We start from the raw sequence: 22,708 nt of genomic DNA, 5'->3' as shown, positions 1-22,708 counted from the left end.
ACCAGTGGTCACAATTCTGTATTATATCCCTCATGAGGGAAAGTAGAACGGGGTGTCCAAGGGGATTAACTCAAGGCAGCTGTGTGAAAGACTGAGGTCCTGGCCAACTCCGTGAAATAAGTAAGGTAAATAACACAATTTACAATTCCACTTGACTGGTGCTTGCAACAGAGGATGGTCAAAAGCTGTAAATGCTTCTACAGCAATGCTAGAAATCTAAAGAATAAGATTAAGGAATTATGTTACCTGGTAATAAATGACAAACCTGATATAAAAAGCATCTCATGCTGGTGAAAGGAGGATAATCAGTGGCATACATAGACTAGTTCATCTACTTTACAGGAATGATAGAAAATAAGATACAGACAAGGCAATGGCACAATATGTAAAGGTTACAACAAGTGTTATAGAAAAAAATACTCAGGGAGGAGGGGAACATTAGGAGTCCTTGTGGGTGGAAATAACAGAAAGGTAGGACTTCATTTGTATTTAGGATTCCTCTGTTAAAGATGACAATAATTAAATACTCAGTGAAATTAGAGAAGCTGAACAACTAGGATAGGTAGCAATACTGGCCAATTCCAACTGCCCACATACTGTCAGGCACAATGCCTCATCCAGATGTGATAAGGAAATAAAAATTTTGGACCCACTAAATGACTTTTTCTTAGCACTATAAACACTGAGACGCATAAGAAAGAATGCTGCTCTGGGTTTAGTCTCAAGCGCTGCACAGGACCTGCTTCAAGAGGTTTAAGGGAGAATTACTCTGCAAGTGCTTCAAAATATGACTGAATTTAATGTTGAAGTGTACTGGAATGAAGTAAGCCAAACAAATACCTCACACAGATATCCAATTTCAAGAAGGGGAAATACATAAAAATCACAAAAATAGTAAAAGCCTGAAAAGCAGTCAAAAAGGCAAGAAGCCTAAAGCAACCTGGAGGCTTTTCAAAAACACTGTATTAAAAATCCCAGTAAACTATGTGTCACATATCAAAAAGAAAGTAAAATGGTTCAATAAAAACCCTGCACAGCTCATTAAAAAACAAAAAAAAAAAAAAAAAAAACAACAAAACCAAAAAAAAACCAAAAAACAAAACACCCAAAAACTAAAGGAGGCTATTGTAGGCAAAAGAGTTGGCATTTAAAAAATTGCTGAAATGAACAGGAAAGACCATAAAAACCAGATCAAGAATAAATGGCAACTAGGATGGCTAAAAATGAATGAGAAAATTTTGCAGAAGATAACCAAGCTGACAGTAAAAAGTTGTTTAAAGGAAAACAAAAAAGCCGTCAAGGGAAATACTAATACCACATCATGCCAAGGGCTCATAAGGGGCACTCGGGGATAATAAGGCCATAGAAGAGAAACTTAGTGACTTCTCTGAAGAGGTCTTCACTGCTGAAGGTACTTGAGAAGGTCTCAAATCCAAGATATACCTTGAGACAGAATAATTTCAGATAAGTATGAAGGAAGTAGTACCTAAAACAGATAAGGCAGGTGTTACTAAGTGAACATGAGTGGGGACATTCACCCATGACTTCTGAAGGAACTCAAGTGTGAAACTGCAGAACTGCCAAAATGTGTAAACCAACACAATGAACTGCCACTGCACCAGTGGGCTGGTGCCAACTGAGCTTTCCCATGTGGAAAAGGGGATCAAGAGGAGACTTTGAGAATTGTGGGCCAGTTTATTTGACTTTCCTGCTTGGCAATGCAGTAGTCCACCTTAAGGAACACAATACCGAGCTCAAGGATAAGCATGGTAAAGCAAGCCTTGGTGACTACAATGTATTTGGATTTTCAAAAATGTTTTTATAAAACGCTTTTAAAATAAATTATGTTGAGGTTGTAAGAGAGGTGGTCTTATGGACTGAAGGCTGTTAAAGGATAGGAAGAAAAGATAGTACCCGATGGTCACATTTCAAAATGAAGACATAACACCAGTGTGTCCTCTCAGACACATGCTGGAACTGGTTTTGCAAAGATTCCAATGGTGATCTACAGAAAGGATGAACTGTGAAACATCCCAGTCTCTAGATGACACTAATCTCTCTTAGGTTGTTAAATATGATGCTGGTGCTGAGGAATGGGGAGATCTGGTGATTTCTCATGCCGGGAGATCCAGAAGGACCCCACCAAATTGGACGGGTACAGTTCTGGTCTGTCACAGAAGAGAGAGTAAAGGAACTAAGAGCTAGAGTCTCACCTTCAAAAGAGAACCTAAAAAAGCTGTGACTCACCCTTTTGGAGAAGGGAAAGCTGAGAGGAAATATAACTGAGATTTACAAAATTAGAGAAACAGTGAGTAACCTAAACACAGATCTACTTGAAATCTCCCAGTACTGGAAATAGGGTGTATTTGATAAAAACAGAGGGAGCTTTGCTTAGAACAGGTCAGACAGTGATTTATATAATTTATATCATGTGAGTAGTGCCACTGGATGTTGCAAAGACACACAGTTACAGTAGCTTCAAAAAAGGATTAGACAATTTTAGGACGAAACACAGATACTGAAGGAACATTTAAATTGGGTTATCTTGGGTACAAGTGAATGGACTGCAGAAAATTGCCAGAACTCTGTGCTCCCTGTAAGTAGCATCTCTTACAGTAGTTCACTTTTGGGAACAGAATAGTGAGCTAGATGAATAATTAAGAAGATGCTTCTAATGTTATTTTGTGGAGGAAAAAAAAAGGTAAATACCAGATTTCATCAGATATATCAGTTAACACCAACAGACTTACAAGGAGCTACTCCCATTATACCAGCTTGGATGCCAGTTAATTATGATATACAAGAATTACACTAACAGTTGATAAAATTATTTTATTGGATTTAAACATTTCCCTATAATATAATAATGGAGTTGACTTTAGAATATTTGTGTGTTTTATTTTGTTGTTGTTTGTTTTTAATTACAAAGAAACACATCTAAATCTAGCCCATGTGTTAAGACTTAAACTTGTACGGAAAATGCTTGCAAGCAAATATCACACACTAGATTTCCCAACTGTGTAGCAACCAAAAGCAGACAGAAGTGATTATAGGTGTACTGGTAATAGCTTACCCTTGGCCACTGCATTAGTGAAAGCAACATAACAGCTATCTGTAAAGGACTGCTAGGGAACAGTCATGTCAGTCTAGGTTAAAAATAAATGTTTGGGCTTTCCCAAGAAGTGGCCTTTATGGGGGGACACAAAGCTGTCTTTTGATTTAAGTTTCCATCATTCCAGCCCCTTGCAAAAACAATGGGTAAATGGCTTGAGCACTGTTAGATACTTGACTTGGGAAGTACAAAAGAGTGCAATTTCTCACTCTATAGAAAGATCAAAAAGATTTCTACTCACTTCCACTTTCTTTAAAGCCTCCTAGGCTGGTTATGAAGTGAGGCTGATTATGAACTTCAATAGGTCAAACAGATGGCCATTGTACTGAATGGAGTTATCGTTTCCTACATAAGTGCATGATTGTTTAACAAATTTTAAGGCACATATATTGTCCTCTAAGCAATGCATGGTTTGCAAAGAACTATAAATCTCAAGACCTGCAATAAAAATCTTGAGGAAAAAAGAAAGAAAACAGGATTTTAAAAAATTAATTTAATCCAGGCTTTCCATTTCATTCAAACAGAATTTCAATACTATATCAGTGTTTCCCTTTACTCTTTTCCCTCATACCCAGGCATCTGTGTACTTCTTATATTATGTTCCCCAAATGTACCTTAGGGAAAGGGTGAGTCTCTTGTTGTAGGAGAACAATTTAGAAGAAGTTGCCATAGAAGAAAATAAGAAGAGGAATCTGTCTCAGGGAGAAAAGTCTGCTGTCTTTCCTCTGCCTTCTCACTCTGTGTCCTCCACTGAGGCTTACACTATGGTTTCTTGTCATGTGGATTTGAACACTACTTCCTTTGAAGCTCCTTCAGGAGCTTCGATTTGCACTGCAACTCCACTGAGCTTTTGCCCACTGTGAGAAGGGGAGATGAGGCTGAGGCTTGTCTCTAAGCCTGGCTCCTGCAGCTCCAGCTCCAGCCATCTACCTAGATGCAAGGTATGGTTAGATAGACTGGATATTTGTAACCAGCTAACAGTAAATACAACTGGAACAAAGGTAGGCTGCAGTGAAAAAGAATAAAGACTAGAGTGTCAGTAAAAACTGGGAAAAACAAAACCAACTTACAGAAGGAACTTTACTCTTTCTACTATGAAGATGTGAACACAAAGCAGGACTGGAGGCGGGAACTTCAAGGGGATTGTGTATGGCCCAACAGACATTTCCTTAAAGAAACTTCTCCATGAAACAATTCAGCATCTGTTGTGAGTTGAATACACAGTTATCAGCAATGTCCTGATTCTCTTTCCTTTTGGGAATGAAGAAGAAAGTGCCATTTGCAGGTGTTCTCACAGCCCTGGGAGCAGCTCAGACAAGAGGCAGGAGGTTGCAGGCTAGATGCTGCTTTTGCTTAGCTGCAGCAGCTCCCCCACCACTACAGTGGGCAGGTGATGCTTCTGCTGTTTTATTTTTCTGTTCCCACTGGATTTTAGCTGTGTCTGAGGCCAGTGAAAGCTGCAGGGTTAAGCCCAGCCAAAACAGAGTAGAGTACCTCTTTCCAGTAGGCCTGCTAGGTGAATGCATTGATTTGTATTAGGTTGCCTTTTGCCCCTAGAAACTGCCCCTGTGAAGCAGCATTCAACTTTCCTGTGCCTTTGTGCCTATCCTTACCAGTCCTGAACCAAAAGCAGTGTAGACAGTAGCACAGGGCTTCCAGATGTCCTGCACCTGGAGACCTGGCCCAGACCACCAAAGCCTGGATGAATCTCCACACATCTTGAGAGTGCCTCTCTGCTCATAGCAGAGTCTCAGGAGATACCAGTGGGCATATTTTGTAAAAAACCCTTTTTCATAAACAAAAGTTATTGGATTAAGACAACAAATAAAGCTAAGCCTATTTTCTTAAATGCTGTATCTTAAGACTACAATGACAACAAATGAAGTAGAAGCACATTAAAATAAAGAGCAGGCATTTCTTCAGACCTTTACTCCTTTCATAGTTTGCAATTGTGTTTACCACTTCAGTGAATTCAATTCATTCAACAGATGCTGACTTGCATTCAGTAGCAGCAATCCAAAGAAAATGCTTTTAATTTACCCAGTTTTAGACCTGTCACAGAGGGTGAATTTCCAGAGGATGGCAGGGCTGACAGCTGGCTGCAGACCCTTGCAGTGCTACTCCTACCTGAGTTCCAGGCAAGTGACAGCTCTGTGGCTCCTGGGCTGGAGAGTCACTGCAGAAGCAGGCTCTGACAGACTGCTTCAGGCACTCTTACAAGTGCAAACACGTAGGACGTCTATTGTGCATGCAGTGAGTCACCTCGAACAGAGAATGTGTGCCGTGCCAGATTATACAGAGGTTTTGTGAAAATAAATATTCCCATTGAGGATTAGCATGAGACCAGAAGCTATGCCAAACTTGACTAGACTCTAAAGGCCAATCTTGTTCCTTAAACCAGATGTTTAACAGAGGTTGTGACATCTGAAGAGATCAGCAGACACAAAATACAGGCAGTGTATGCTAAATCAGAATGAGGTATATAATTTCAGAGAGGTAAAATAAAGACAGATAAAATATGATTTTTGAAGTGTAAAATTCTGTAAATCCCTTTTTCCAATACTTTTTCACATCTTGCAAAATTAACCACAAGCAGTGAAATATAATTTATGTTTTGTAGCATATCCTTTTTCTCTTTTTGAGTATCTATTTAAAGGGAGGCCAGCCTCATTAGTAAGTGGGTTTACTTACTTCCCTGAGGTAAAACTGAGAGTGGTAAGCACGTACATAAAATCTGCCCTCACTTTCCCAAACTAGATAGGAAGCAACTCACAGGGAGCTTCTTGTCAGTGGCACCTGACTGCTTCTCTATGATGGTATTTTCACATTTTCAGCTTTTCTAACCTATGCAGTTAGGTTTTTTTTAACTACCTCTTTTTTCTTTCACATTTGGCAACTTGAAATTCAAGGTCATTCAGTCAATAAGGAGCATGAAAAACATTTCAGTCAGAAAGGTGGTAGTTTTGCAACAGATATTTTCATGAACTCTAGTGAACATCTTACAGCATCAGTTTTTGATTTTCAGTCACAAGTGGGAACTGGCAAAAGGCACTTGCCAAACTTCATGTGCTGGATGATGAGGGTAAGGCAGTAGCAGCTGGAAGGAGCCCCGTGAGTAGCTGTGTCTCAGGGGATGGCTTGTTTGTCCTCAGCTTCATCGGGTTGCTGTTGGGTTATTGTAATGGAAAGCAGATCATGAGCAGCTCATGGTCAGGCCATGGGAGTATAACCATTACAGTCCCCATGGCATGGTGACCCCAGGATCATCTGACTTCCATGGAGACATCAGGACTTCTGGGTAAACAGCAATGTTCCTTGCCTCCCACCTACACTGTGACTTTCCTACCACCTCTCCCTTCACTCAGACGTGGAGTCAAGCTTGAGGAATGCAATGGGAATGGGAACTGGTGGCTGGCTGTGTGGAGGGAAAGCAGAGAACTGAAAAATCTTAGGAGGTTTGTGATAGCAGAACAAACACATGACCTGCCACCACATCTCTTGCCTGACCTATTCTTAGAGATGGGTGGATGGAAAAGGCTGAGTCACTGTCTCAGCTGCAGAAGACCAAGCAGTACAGAAGGAGCCTGCCAGCCAGGGCTCCAAGCCATGCAGGATAGGAGCCCTGCTTTATTTCCTAGTGCTCATTGTGGCAGGTGGCTAATCCCCTCCACCCCATCTCCTTTCCTCCGCCTCATTCCTCACTAGTTCCCAAAACGAAGAACAGACTATCAGCCTCAACATAATGCCAGAAATTTTAAACAGCTCCCTTTCAGCAGGGATTTCAGGTTTTGCAGGCATGGTTCCCTCTTGCTTTAGCGGAAATCTCATAGAATCACAGAACTATTGAATCATTGAGCTAGGAACAGATCTCTAAAATCATTAAATGTCTGTATCCCAAGCATATATGTAGTATCTTTTCATCATTCAGATCTGATCAGCTTGTCATGGCCACCAAGTCCCTTGGCCCTCATCTTTGAGATAAGTGCCTGCTACATATAATAACAAGATATTCACAACAAAGCATTTCTTCAAATCTACAAGCCTGTGAGAAAGTAAGATGAAACAACAAGAACTTTTTCCTGAAAAACAATAATGGTTTTAGCACTCTTAGCAGTCTAGTGCAAGTCCACCTATAGTAAATGATACAGCACTGAACTTGTACTACCAAGAACGATCTACAGGAAAAAAATGTTACTTACACGGCTTCCTTTTTCAGGGAAACACTGACATCCTCCACTGCAGTCTCTGCCTCCACATGGTCCTGTGTATTTCTTTCCACCCTGCAAACCAGAACACACAAAATACAAAAGTTAAAAGGTATCAGCTAGAATATCTGAAATGGCACAATCAGCTTTGATTAGCAGACTTGCTGGGAAGTGCTAAAGCAAAGACCAGGATCATATCTAGGATGTACAGCTGAAACCTCTTTAATATATGCTTAGAAGCAGCCATGAGTGGCTGTCCAGTTCTTGGAGATCAGCATCAAGAAATATAATGTTATTTCATTTATTTCCCTCCACATTTTCAAAACACTGCAGCTCCATGCTGAGCAGTATGTCACATATCTTTTCGACACATGCAATAGATATCATATCACAGAAGTGCAGCTGCTTGGATTCTTTAGGGACATGGACTAAGTCCTAGGTCACAATGCAGCACATCCTTCTATGCATGCTCCAAATGGTTGCTGTATTTTGAAATATTTATTGGTGGACATAAAGGAAGATGTAGGTATCATGTTCAAAATCATGAGCTCCTGCTTTCTCCTCTTCTATGGCTACCTATTCTGGAGGAACAAAATCTTTGCTAGCAGTCAACCACTGTGATTTAGAAGTCACTCCCACCTTAGGTAATTGTCTTCAGTTACATCTCTCCTGCCTGACCACAACCACGTTGGCCTGGGCCACAATTATATGGATCACAAAATATGGACCACAAAATATTTCCGCTCCACAGAAATCCTTGGATGGACTTCAACAGGCAGGCAAAATCAGATTATATTCCGTGCAAGTGCCTGCACAGAACGCAGCAGCCACGGTCAGTCTTGTTCAGAAATCTGAACAGCAGAGATCCTGTGCATGCTGTGGTGTGACTTTTATAAATGTAACTTAATGATTAGGAATGTTGTGAAGACCCGCCTGCAGCCCACTGGAGTTCAGGGTTTTGAACCCCTGAAAATGACCCAGGAGCCTAGTAAGTAATCTGGGAAAGGAGGAAGGGATTTCTCATCACTATTTCTGAACCTGACTTGGCCCACAGTGAATAATTAATACAGTCAGAAGAAAAAGAGAGAAGGACTAAGTCTAGTGGCTACAGAAAACCTGAATCCCTCATTCAGGGCATTTCACATGCACTGCTCCTCAGATGAAACCTCAAGGCAAGCCAGCTGTAGGGTACAGTCAGGCTCCATGTCACTTGCTCTCCTCTTGGCCAAAGCAAATGGTGCCTTTTCTGCCTCCTTCAGAGCTTGAGCCCATCATCTCTTGAAAGGGAGGTGAAAGGGATATAAACAAGGCTCCAAAACAGGATGGGTGCTCTGAACTGCTATGCTGTTTCATAAATAGACAGTGATTAGACAGCTGCTATTCCTGCCTCCAGGGATAACTTAAGGAGCTAAAACAGAGAGGGGACCAAAGCTGTCATGTGGCTCTAAGCAATCCTCTACTCAATACCTGAGGTTTTTCGGTCATATTTCTCAGGTATCCATTTCCGCCTTCACACTACCTGAAAACACAGCTCTGGGATTTGGATACCTCCCTGGCAGTCAAATGAATAAAAGGTATGGAGCAGACATCAAGCATTACCTAAGTCCTGCTTTGGTCATATTTGTACAGCAGACTCTTAATCTTACAACATACAGCGATACAAAGTTCCCAAAACAAGTTCTTCTGCTTGTCATGAGAAGGTTCATGTCTGTATCTTAAGTACTTTTATATACTAAACCAATTTTGTTTCAGCTTTATATTTAATTCTCATGTTTAATTGAAGAGGTAGGGTTTTCATACTGATCAAAGCAGTCCACCAAAGTAAAACCATGCCCTGACCTAGGGCAGGTGTTTTATTCAGTAAAGTATTTAATGGATTTAGCAGAGTTCTGTATCATGTTATGAATTCTGCTTTGTGTTTAAGCTATAGTTTAGAGGAAATATTAAATTAAGACAATTTTATGAACTCCAGCAGTTTGCTCATGTTGGTCCATTTTTAGTTAAATATCTGGATGATCACAAACTCACTATTTCCATGGAGTTCATTTCTTATTAAACTATTTGCAGATGAAATGTACATATTTTTCTCAGTATCCTTCATTTAATGGAGTTTCCCCCACAGTTCATTTTCTGAAATTGAGTATAGCTCTATTAATTTTTCTGGATGCCATGCAGATATATGGCCTGTGTGATCATATTCCTCCGGAGGATGTGGGTGTACTTTAAGGAGAACAGTGCTACGTAGTGCTGCAATTGGTAACAATCAATTTTGAACTTTCAGAACCTGTTTTTCTTGGTGCTGTAAACAACAGCATATCCCAGCCTAAGAATAACAGACAAATACAGTAATTTGATCATGTGGGTTTTCAGTTTTGCCTACTGAAAAAAAAAATGATGAGAACAATAAGTTTATTTCTTTAATTAGCAGACTCTAAATTTGGTAATCTGTTGGAGGCTGCTAATGCTTATTTCAAATGGAAGTCCAAGGTCTATTGTTTGTGTACTATCCACCATTCAATATTTTAATTTGCATGCTGTAACAATACCAGCAGCTAATATGGGGACACAATTGTTTTCTTCCACAATTTTAGGAAGCTTTTTTTTTTTTTTTTCATTATTTTCTCATTTTGTATCCTTTTATGCACACAGATTCTGCAAATAATGAAAAAAATCTGGAAGATTCTCCAAAGGTAGGTAACATAATGGGAAAGCATTTGAGATCAGCAGTAATATACCTCTTCTTGATTATACCTGGACTTTCTTTATTACCTAATTTCCATCTCCTCACTTTTCAACTGCTAGTGGAATGACTCTGGGAACTTTTAGTCACAGGCAGCATTTTCTACTATCTTCCACTATTATAAATATCTAGAATATTTATAAATTTTTGAAGATCACTGCACTGTTGATTGATCTTACATTACTGGGGGTTACAGTCGAAAACATTATGGTTTACAAGCTTGTTAATGTTCAAAAATAAGTCTGTTAAGGATTCTTGTAGAACTTTGCTAAAAGCAGTTATACCCATGGGCCCACAACTGGGATGAAGGGAAACCAAATGCACATATATCAGTCAATAATTAGAATGCAAAAAGCCTGAAAGTTTCAAATTTAGCAATGGACAATGTACTTTGAAGTCCTCAACTATTTATGTCCTGAGGAAAACAGATTTCTGGGAACATAACACTAATGGTGACAACCCAGTGTGGTTGTTTTGATCTGAGCAGGAGCCTTTTTGGTCAGTGGCGAGAACAGTCAGATCTAGGACATGTTTCATCCCATCCTTTTACTGGCATTTAAACTGACCGACTGCATCTCTCCCAGAAAGTTCCTACTGCTTTCTCTCAACCACAAAGGTGGGTGGAGGTGACTAGCTTCCACAGAGAGATCCACCCCCTATAGAAAGTGTAAGGAGGGGGAGCTGAATTTCCTGACTAGCTCAGTATGCAGTTAAATGAAGACAAGTGTGCCTGCACCAGAACGATATTCTAGGATTTGTGTAACCAAGCTGGAAGAACTGGCCCTCAAGTATGAAGGTATCTGCTGAGAAGCCTTTCAGTTCCAAGTCTTTCTCATGTTTTGGATGCTGCATAATCCTATTAATCTCCAAAAAGTCCAGATTTAGGCAGCGTCTAGAAATGGGGTTTATAGGATCTCATTTAAGATTTATGCAATATAGGCACAACATCTGACTGCTGTTTTAGATCACCCAGAGACTCTCATCAGATCTATTTCAGATACCGGAGCTAAATCTCATCATAGGAGGGTAAGGGGATTAGAGATGTAGCACAGGGTAACTGGTCGAGACGTGTCTACAGAGCAGATCTCCAGCTTCACATGAGATGAATCCTGTGCTAGGTGTCCAAGTCTCACCCTCACAAGAAGCTACACCCTTTGATGGGAACAGAGTGTGAAGAACGTTATTTAAGAGCAGACATATATCTGCAAACACAAAATGAGCTACACCATTGCACTGGTGTGCAAGCTTTCTGTGCATAAGGTGAGGCTGGAGAATCAAGAGTAAAGTATGGTAATTCCATCCAGAAATGTGTAACATTAATGTTCCAAATGAGACCCACAGGGTCAAAAGGCTGCCTTTGGAGGCAAGGCAGTCTCATTCAGCCAACTGTAATGGTAATACCATATTACAGAAAATATTTCAGAGGTAATAATGTCAGAAAAAATAACTTTTGAGTGTAAAAAAAATTGGACCAATGAGAAAAAATAAATTAAGAGTAGGTTGTTTATTTGGGAGGAGCATAGGCAGGGAAATGATAGTGCAAGGGTGGTAAAAGCACTACCATTTGGAAAATAAAAAAAAATATGAAAAGGACATCAAATTAGGTGAAGAATGAAAATAGTGAGGATATACTAAGAGCAAGCGCAGGGACATCTGCAGGCAGCAGTGATGCTGACTTGTGAGCACAAGCCCACTGGGAGCCCCCATGGGGAGAGACCACAGGTCTCTTGACCAGGCATGTCCCTGTGGGAAGGTGGGGTAAGAAGGGATAAGCTTGTAAGGAAGGATAGGCTTACTCCTGAATACCAACTACAGAAGCAAAGGCAACTTAATGGCCCTTTTGTGTAATTTATCGGATTTTTTACAGTGAACTTGTACAAATGATAATAACAAGAAAATATAGAATTGTAATTCACTTTTTCTTGCAGTGATGTAGTCATGAATTATTACAAATAACAACAGTGATATGTTACTTTGCCAAATAAAGAAACACTAGGTTCTTAGAGGTGTTTTCTTTAATCAGCAAATCTTAAGTTACATCTAACACTGGTCAGGTTCACACTGCTCAAAGCTAAGCATCTCCAGAGGTGGCTTACCCAGCCACTGTGCTGGGATGAATATATTCATCATGTTCAAGGAACATGAACACTGCTCAAACAAAGCAAGAGAAAACATGTAAGTAAGTGCCACCTATGTTTGTAAAGCTTGCATATTTGCCTAGTGTAAATACTTCTCATTTTTATGTATAGCAAGCATACAATGCGGGTGTCCCAACACAAAAGAAGTTCTGCCCTCTTGCTTTCTCATATTTTTTTTTGTCTCCAAACAATATTATTTCTGTATTTACACATCTTCAGCCAAGAATATATAAATGTAGTTTCTTTCAGCCAAGCTCTTAAAAAACACAGAAATATATATACATTTTTATTTAAACCTTTCCACATATTAATGATTTATTTGTTGCTAATCTTGGCCACATTTGGGTAGCTGTCATTTCTGCATGCCCATTCAAGTACCTCCACTTCAAGGGCTGGTATTCTAACAAAGAACAAAAGCAACCAGAGACAGACCTCAAAGTACAGTTCTGTGAGTACAGAAAGACCAGGAAATATAAGCCATTTCCTTATATACAGCTCAAAAAATAATTGCGGAAATTATAATGAAAATATTGCAACTTGGAATCAAAGACTCCATACACCGACATCTTTGATAACGTTGTAGTTGTGCATTAACCTCTGAGCTGACAAGCCCCGTTCTGCTCACCCAAGTTTCACCAAGGCATGTTTTAGAAGTTTTAGGAGCTTGCTGAAACACTGAACTAGGACAGGAGGTGCTGACATACTGCATGCCTCTGCAGTGGGCAATGAACAGCACATTGGAGCAGCACATTCAGATGCTTCAAGTGAGGCTTCAGCCTGGAAGTCCCGAGGGAATTCCTGGCATGCCTGAGAGTCAGCCTCTGTGTCAGTGCCAGGGAGACCAGACCAGGCCACACCTCCAGTATGAACCTCTGCTTTCACATTTGACCTTCAGCTGTTAATACGCACATTAATTTCAAATTCGGTTTATACAGCCCTCACTTAGAAACATTATTTTTTTGCTTCCTTCAAAAGAAAGAAGAAAAAATAAAGCAGGAGTATGACAGAGGATTCCTGCTGCTGATCATCACCAGAGAGAGAACTTCATCAGATTCAAATGTGACAGCACAGTTGTCTTTGCTCAAACCCAACATTTTACTCCTTTAAGAGCTGAAAACATTTGTTGCCTGTTACCAAACTTATTTCTCTAGAAACATGTATAAACAACCCCTCAAAACAAGTATTGAGAATGCTGTCAGCGGAGAAGGCCTGGATTGCCCAGGAACAGGCTTGGTCTTTCCTCAGAGCTACAATGTCAAAGATGCAATCAGCCATCTGAAACCGCCTGCCAACAGTCCCTCTAGTGCATGGGGCAGTAAGACCACTGTGAAGACCTTAATTGTCCAGGGAAAGGGAGAGATAACTGGCATGGTCAGAGAGGAAGGAAAAGACGTGGGTGTGGATCCTCTCTCCAACTGTTCTGAGAATTATTTCGCTAAGAACTAATTCTTTCTTTCATATTTGAATGAGAGCCAGAAATTTTTCCAGACTGGATGCATGGCAACTAGAATAATTTAGTGCGTGACCTCAAAATCTTATGAATGTTTACACTTATCACCAAAAGTAGGGGGAGCCATGTATTTACATATCCTTCAATGAAAAAAGTCTGGAGGAGGAAACTGGTCCCAGGAAGAATACAAAGATACTTCCCTCCAGCTGTATGAAGAGAGCTGGTCTCCTAAACTCTGCCTAATGGAGTCTTCCCAATGCAATTAGAAGAACTGTACTTGTGGCAATCAAATATGTATTAAAAACTGGTATGAAGTTTCACATGCCCTCTTCCTCTCATGCAGTGTATCAAGAAAACTGGGAAGCAGGATTCCAAGAAAGCAAGCGGCTTGCTTCAGCTCTGAGTCCTGATGGGCATAGGAATGCCAACAAAGGAGAAGTACCCAAAAGCACTACTCCTCCCAGGGACTGGGATGCCTTTGTTTGATGTCTGGAGTGAGGAAAGGAAGGGCAAGTATTGTATGTCTCCAATGCTGAGGAGACCCCAACAGACAGAAGCTGATCTTCTCAAGGGTGTCTCAGCAAGTATGTTGGAACCAGAGATGGGAAATATGAATTCTGTATCTCTCAGAAATGAAGCTCTAAAAGACTTTCCTCTTATGGACTTGCTTGTGACTCTTGATTATATGAACCTTCTGGCATGCAGCCTTGATTTGAAGGCTGCATAGTTTCATTTCAAAGTGAAACTTCACAGCTCCACATGTTCACTTTATTTGAGGTACTATTTACTGTCCCCCTTCAGATTATAAAGTTCTCTTGTCTCCGTTTGGAGACACTGCCTTGGAACAAGGGCAGAAGCTAGATATGATACAGTGTGAACTTATCCATCACATTTTCATAAATCCATTTCTAATTTTGTGGCTTTCATCCAAACACAGAAAACCAGAAAACCAGATGAAATCCAGAAAGAGATGCTATGATATAGTAGGCACTAAAAAAAGAAAACAAAACAAAAAAAACCACCAAAACTCTTAAAGAGGGCAGGCAAAGAGTAATGCTTAAAAGCTGCCTACATATAAAGCATAGATATTTGAATAACTGTCCAGGGGTCTTGCCTAGTTGTCCAACGTGAGTTTGCTTGCAAACAGCACATTTTGAAGCAAGCAACATATGTTGTGACACAGTGTTCTGTCAAGAAGTCTGAGAATGGAAGTCTAATATTTTACAGGTAATGAAGCTGAATTTAGCCATATTTTTCCTTTTTTTTTCCATCACGAGGTGATTATATGTTATGCTACAAAAGAGGATAAGATATGAAATAATCATATTTAATCATATAATAATTAATAATCATAATTATCATATAATAATAAGATATGAAAACCCAGTTAAAACACTTAAAAATGTCAAAAAATAAGAAAAAAAAGTGACCCCTAGAGAAAAATATAGCATTCCTGCTTATTTTTGAAGAATCTGTAATGCCATGGGAAAGGGAATCCTAAAAGGCTGCCCCAGGTCTCTGCATGAAAATGCTCCAGCTTTCGGGAGCTAATGAAGGAGGGTTAAGATGCAAAAGGCTTTTTCTGGGACAAAATTGCATCCAGAAAAGGAAGAAAAACATCATCTGGCACTTGTCTATTTGAGCCTGCCTAAAGAAACAACAAATGTTGTTTTAGTCATCAGTTAAGGCTTGAATATATGGTAGCAGGAGACAGGTGATACTGCAGGAAAACTAAGCTCTTTGAAGAGTGTGCAACCATGGTTAAAATGTCTCTTACATCTTACAAAGGGGCAAATATTACACAGCCATGAAGTGATATATACAGCCCACAATGATTACAAAAAGGGAATAAAAGTGTTGCTCTGTTTTACCAAGGCCAGAATTGGGTTTGCCTGCAGAAAAAACAACCCACAGGTATAACCCTAGTAAGACTTTGAAGCTGGAAATGTATTAATAAAGGTAAGCAAAGATACCTACATTAATTATTACAAGCCCACTGACTTCCTTGATTATAATGAGAACTCAGACACCTCCTGAATATGTTGATGCCTAAATTTAGGTGACTTCGTGTCACCCAGTTCTTTGTTCAAACAGAATTTTTAAGCTAAATCTGAAAGAAATGTAAAGGATGCAGCAGTAGCTAGAGTAAAATCTGTATTCCTAAGTTAAAATTTGATATCCTGTTAAACTTGATCCCATCTGTGTAAAGCAATACTTTTAGACATGTGTATTATTTCACTATTATCTTTTCTTATGAGGCAACAGACTCTCATCTAACATTCAACATGATATTCCTCATCTAAAAGATGGTGGTTTTAGGCTAAGAGTGCTGGGGCATCTTAACATGAGTCCTTGTTCTCAACACCCCACCTCTAGAAATTAAATGCATCTCCATAGAAGCTACTTAGGTGGTTCCAAAAACAGTATTACAGAAGTCAGAAGTGTTTTCTAGTTATCAGCAATGAAAAAAGTCCTCTGACTTAATTTTGTGATTTTATTGTGACTTGGCGAAGTAGACATAATCACTTGTTAGGGACACTGAAAAGCACAGATTGTTTCTCTTTTAATTTTTAATTTTTATTCTGATATTTTATTTATACAAACCACAGTGCATTTTGTATTTGATCTGCTCAAGGCTTATGCAAGGTGCAAGTTAGTGGACAGTGTTATCTTGATATGTGCAGTTATAGTGGAATATTTTCCATAAAGGAATGAAGTCAAAGACACTATCAACCCTTAATCTGAATTTGGCTTTTGTGCAATATCTTATATTAGTAGAATAAAACCTCCTTTCCCATCCCTAAGAACAGAAAGACATTTGTTCGCATACTAGTAGCATAATAATGAAACACAGCATTCATTAAAGTAGCAATTTCTATATTTAACTGCTTCTGGTTTCCGAAGTCTAGTCATTTTCAGTTTTGGAAAGACATCCAAATAATGATATCATTTGCTTGAAACAATAGAAAGTCTGGATACTAGTCTATATATGGAGATTTTTTTTAGTCTATTTATAAACCACGCCAGTTATTTGACCTGTCTAGTTTACTCACCTACGTAAATTGGCAGACTCAGGAAACTTAAGAACATATTATTCTTTGTGACTGGTAAGTCTTAAAGGTTGCTAATCATACTTCAGATAGGCAACCAGTATTTCTGAGAACTCATCTGTGCCTATTACACTAAGGACAAACCAACCAGCCAATGTAGGAAAGATTTTTTTACTTTTGAACCAGCAGCAGTGCAACTGCATTAGCTCTGCTCGTGGGGAGGGGACTGACAGAAACCAGCTGTACAGCTGTTCACATGGCTGCAGCATCTGTCCTTTCTTCTGTGCAGTGCAATGGTGCCAGGGTTTCCCAAAATGTGAGCATAACCACTGAGATTTTATTCCTGTTTTATTCCCATCTGTAATTACTTAAAAACGCTTGATTGTGTCTGAACTGCTTTTATCAATTGAATTTGTTAACTTTGTTTTCCTCTGATAACTGTTTACAGACATCATTCTGTTTACAGTCATGGTTCAGACATGGTTCAGACGTGCTGATCTGGTTCTGAAGTGAATGCTTAAGAGATCCTGGGAGTTCTTTATTCCCTTGGGAGAGATGAAATTGGCAATGGTTTTCAATGGCCTTTTGAAATCTTCTTGTGCCTGCAGAATCAGATATAATAAAGAAAGCACGAAAGATGAATTTAAATTCTTCCTGCAGAATTATGTAAATCACAATTAGAAATATCTACCAAGAACTGGAAGTATGGAACTATCCCTGACAGCATGATTTGGAAGGAATGGATTTGCACAGGTTTATCAGTGATGGCACAGATTGGCTGACACTGCATTTGTCATATATGCTGATGGGTAAATCCAGTCCAGTATAACTTTTACAGCCCTGGCTCAATTTTCAGAGTTGGCTGTTAGACAAATGACTGTAGTGGAAATATTAAATGTGGAAATTTGCTATGCAATTTTTCAGAACTGCTTCGTGCTACAGGACTGGTATTCCCTTAAAAGTAAGAAGAATGGGTAAGAGATTTGCAAACTGGAAAAAGAACTGCATTTGATGATGGAAGTGTTTACTGCTAACTGCTTGGTCAGATGCTTCACCCACCATTTCCTTTCTATTTCAGTCAAGAAAAAGCCCATGAGAGCTAGCTTTCGTACTGACCCATTTTACTTTCCACTTTTGATTGCAAAACTTAACCTCCTCCCTGAGCCTTATTGCCTCTGCTCCAAGGTGATCAGTGTTGCCACTGGTAAAAGCCTTTAGTACAGGTTTAGCAAATAAAGCAGAGGATCTGACATCAGGACTATATACAGACATCTGTGAAATTTGTAATGAGGTTAAGGAAGGTAATCTAACAGAAGAACATATTCACAAAGAAAAGACTAATGTGGCTCTTGTGGATATAAAAACTGGTAGTCAACTATCACTGATAATCTCTTTTCTCATCTATTTACTTTTGATTAAGAAAATGTCTTAAAACATTTACTCATAAAACTCATATGATACCTTCCTTTCTTCTGCCAAAGAGCTCTTTCAATTGCGTTCCTAGTTAGGGGTCAAAATCTGTATCTCAATACAGATTTGTATTTGTATCTGTATCTGTATCTGTAGATCACAAAATCAGAAACCTGGAATGACTGAACTGTTACACTGCATCCTAAAAAATAAATGACAGCTTATTCTTTGGATATTTCTTCATCCTGCATATCTATTTCCACATCATTTTAATGAGAAGAGTGGGAAGGTTTGTTTGTTTTATTGGTTTTTGTTTGGTTTTTTTTTGCAAGGGGGAACAGGGGAGGTTTCACTTCCTTCAAAATATCCCCTTGATATCCCAAGAACATTACCACAGCCATACTGGGAAATATTGGCTCAGGATATGGTAATATGGAAATTACATTTATTTACTCAATGAAAAAAAGGGTTCATCTTTCCCATATTACCACTGACTTGTGACTTAAAGCATGCTCTGGTTCAGTTTGACAGCTGAGCTGATTTCTGCAATGCTGCAGAACTGGGTTAAATGCACTTTCCCAGAGTTTGATGAGTCACTGGTTCAGCTTGGTCTAGGACCCAGATTTTCCTGCTTTCTGGTCCACTTCCCTAACCAACAGACAAACACTGTCTGCATTGCTGCAATAAGTCTTGTCGCTCAGTCTCCACACCAAAAATGCTCTTATCATAGTACAAACAACTAACATGCTGAGATTATAAACAACCAAATATCAAGCTTTAAACTGACTTAAGAATGTCATTTGGCTTCTCTTTCACATCCTTTTTCATGACATGCTTATTATTTTGCAAACAGATCTACAAAATTCAGAAATGCTCATGTCTTGGCAGTAAGGAGTAGAAAATAGACAAGAAAATAGTAAGTAACACATTTATAGCTCACTGAATGCAGTGATACAATCTTGACTCATGATACAAGCTTGACTCTTAGAAGAGATGGAACAAATCGCAGAGTGCTCATCAAGCTCAAAGGTCTTAGAAACTGGTAACTGATGCTTTATTCAAACCATGTTTCTGTATGGGATGTACACCCCACCTAACCCAGGAAGAACAGCCATGAATTTGAAGTCTATCAGAGGCAACCAGAAGACTGGATGTATGTATACAGCTTGCTATAAGCAGCTTTCTATGAAACTCCTCATAGGTGATGCCAGCTCAACATAATGATATTGAGAAAGAATGACCAAAGACCAAGAATGGATCTTAGAAATACTTTATCAGTAATGGTGTGAAAATAACCCGGGACTGCAGTGTTCATGTTCAACAAAAGAACAAAACAACAACAACAACAACAACAATGAATCCAAGCTCTACCTCCTTGCTTGCCTTCTTGAAACCTCACAGATTGTATCTCATGCCTCTGTTCAGAACAGATCTTCAGATTAAAGACCAGTAATAAGACTGCTGGTCTCTTCTAGTTACCATCTTATAATGGCACTGGTCTGGCCTCTCTAAGATGTGAAACACAAAAACCCAATGGCTTTTCTCTGACATAAGATGCAAGACTCTGCTAAACTCCAAAGCAAGTAGAGGAAAGCAGCTCTCCCCATGTAGATTGAGGAATCAAGCCTCTAGTGAATCATTACTATATGTATGGCTCAACCATAAAGACTGTTTTCCAGTGACCCTTTGCTCAACCACAAAAACCACAGCTTCATTTTCAGGCACCAGAAGGTAAAGAAAAATCACATATTTGTCTTGTCTTTCTTTTCTGTGATAATGGAAAAGTCAGTATCTACACTATATTTTGTGAACAGAATAGATTTCAAATGCATTAAGCTTATAGAAGGACTCTACTATATATCCCCTCCTGGAAGAATAAATCTCTCACCATTTACTTTTATAAACTCAACACTTCACCTGCTGAAAGCTAGGTAAACAGTTTCATTGCTACCTCTTCACTAGATCCTTCCTTCTGTGTTCCATTTTTCTAACGTCTAAGAAATTATTCCAGTTGATTTTTGAAAGGCAGGTCTTTTTCATGAAATGGCAACAGTAGTGACATAAGCTGGATCAGTAATGAGGTTTTGAGTCTGGTCACACTTTGTCAGCAACATCTGCTGTTCACAGAGATGAATCTCACCAAGCATGCATTTGAGGGGATAAGTTTTGTTCGGTGCCTGCAAGCTGCATAACTAGAACTTCATTTCTTCATCTAACAAGCTGAGCAATAGTTCACAGAAAATTCCCATTCTCTGTTTATACTACTTAATTTATAGTCTCTTCCCTTTTGTATCTTGAAAGGTAAGAAGAGGGTTTCTCTAGTCACGAGATCCTGGGATCTGTTTTACTGAATTGGAAAGTTGGTAAAACAAGTCTTGGGAGCATTTACTCCCAACCCTCCAAACCTCATCCACTTTATTTCCTTAGTGTGTACTTACACATAAACAAGTGTTATTAATTTTCCAGCTGTGAAATATAATAGCCTTTCTTCTGTCTTTACTCTTCTGTTTTTCCTGATGAATTGGGTTCCACTCAGGCAAAAGCTTCACAGTAGCCAGAGATCCCAGATAAGCTGCTAACTTGGTTTCAATTTTTGTGATGCTGCTCAAGTACAATCTTTTTGCACAGTTGGACCATTCCTCTACAGTTCTCAGAGTGCTACAACGTTCACACAGTGTCCACTAAAGAACATTTATTCTGCCGTTCTGATAATTCAAGCATAATATTTCAATTTCCCTGGAGTTTTGTGACTGTTGCCCATTACTTTCCTTAATCATTCACATGCTCTTTCCTTCTCTCTGTACAACACTTAGGTCAGATCATTTGGTTAACTCCCTAAAGTAGGTTACAGTCACACTAACATTAAGCCTTATTTTGTGGCATTAGTGATTCCTGCTGCCCACTGCTACAGAGAACATTGGCTTTTGTATCTTAGGAGAGTGCTTGTTCCTATTGGTGCTCCTGTACTTCTTTATTACACACAAGCCAGATTCTGAGTCTAGGTCACCACTGATGCAGCAAAGAAAAATACTAATAATATGGGCACGACAAAAAGAATCTTTGAAGATCTTAATATGGTAATAATTAAGACCCTTTATGTACTTCTCCTACTTACTGAGAAAGATGAAGGGTAGCTATAGTAAAATATTTCTCAGGAATTCTTGTGACATTTCAATGCCTTGCTTTTTCTTATTCATCCTCAAAAAATCTCCCACTGCAAGTAGCCAGTTGGCCTGAACTCTGTTGTCCCACTAAATCCAACTGTATCCCTTAATCATGGAAACCCAGCTTCTTCTTGCTTACTGGAGAACTTCCTTACCATCATAAAATGTGATGTTCTTGCCTGTGAATTCCTGCAACAATGTGAATTAGGATCCCAAGGCAAGTAAGTTTTTCTCTGCTTCTGCTGTTTTTATTATATTTAGGTAAGTAAGAAAACATTATTTCTTGTGTTTTCCTCATTAATCCACATCAAAAATATAAAAATCATGTAAAAAGCTACTCTTAAAATCACACAATAACAAACCCCTCATCCTCCACACAAATATCCTTCTTTAACTCTTACAGTCCCAAAGCCCAGTATGCTTTTCTTTGTAAAAAACCACAACAAATGTAACTATTATACCCCAGTGGTAACTCTCCAGTCCTCTCTTTCTAGCAACAAGGGACCTAGATGAAACATGACTAAAGACAACAGTTTATGCCAGATGCTTAAAGAGTAAGAGGATACATGATACAAACAATTATTTGGTTTTGTATTTTGACCAAACGTACAAGTTATTAGCCATCCCTGTTCCATATCTCATCTTATTTTAACTATTCTATTCTTTCAGGAAGAGAGCAGTAAAATGCTGATGTACTTTGCTGTGTCTATTTTGATGGCAACAGCTGGCATAGCTGGCAAAAGTGAGGTTAACTTCCCGCTTCCCCCACTCCCCACCAACCCCCATCCTAGGAACACAGTAGGAAAAATGGAATTGTTCTTCTGAATTGCATATCCGTCAGCCTCCTCCTGGGAAGAGACAGCCATTTCTTATCTTGGCTGTTTTACATCACTGAAATGTGAAGAGAGAATTTGAAGGAAGGAAGTCATAGAAAAGAGAGACCTTCAGCCCTGGAGGGAACTACCAGCAAAAGGGTGGGATGGTTGGTGGTGGTGGGGATGAGAATGCTGTAGGTAATGAAGAGATACAGAACCTCCAATGATAAACTTTCAAAAGAAAATATTTTTTATCTGCTATCCTTCACCCTTTTTCAAAAGACATTTAAAGAAATACCTTTACATTATTTCAGTCTTCAAACTTCTTATCCTCTGAGATTCTAAAGGAAAGATGTCTCTCTCTGATGTTATTCATGCCTCAAATATAGAGAGAAAAACATCCTTTTTGCAGTTTTCTGGGACACACTGCCCCTGAAAGTAGGGATTTACAGCTAAATCTAGTATAAATAATGTCATTTGGTAATACTTAAAGGAATGGCAGCACGGTTAATTTAGTCTTCCCTCGGGACGATAAATGAACACATGGATTCACTGAAAAGACACAAAGAAATTTTAATCATCTCATTTAGAAGAAGATCTGTTTAAAGGACACAGACTTGAAAT

The 22,708-nt window shown here is 39.1% G+C and overlaps 1 protein-coding gene across 3 annotated transcripts in view; it reads right to left on the bottom strand.

Annotated features, from left to right (window-relative positions):
- Positions 1 to 22,708, bottom strand: part of COL4A2 (collagen type IV alpha 2 chain) — a 140,399-nt gene that overhangs the window by 92,764 nt on the left and 24,927 nt on the right. For all 3 annotated transcript variants that reach the window (XM_068180135.1, XM_068180138.1, XM_068180136.1), the window contains exon 4: positions 7,312 to 7,392. In XM_068180135.1, the coding sequence (XP_068036236.1) occupies positions 7,312 to 7,392 (81 nt within the window). The remainder of the gene's footprint in view (positions 1 to 7,311; positions 7,393 to 22,708) is intronic.

This window comes from Anomalospiza imberbis, chromosome 2 (genome assembly GCF_031753505.1).
Source record: "Anomalospiza imberbis isolate Cuckoo-Finch-1a 21T00152 chromosome 2, ASM3175350v1, whole genome shotgun sequence".
Lineage (NCBI taxonomy): Eukaryota > Metazoa > Chordata > Aves > Passeriformes > Viduidae > Anomalospiza > Anomalospiza imberbis.
This window is presented reverse-complemented; position numbering and strand designations above follow the sequence as displayed.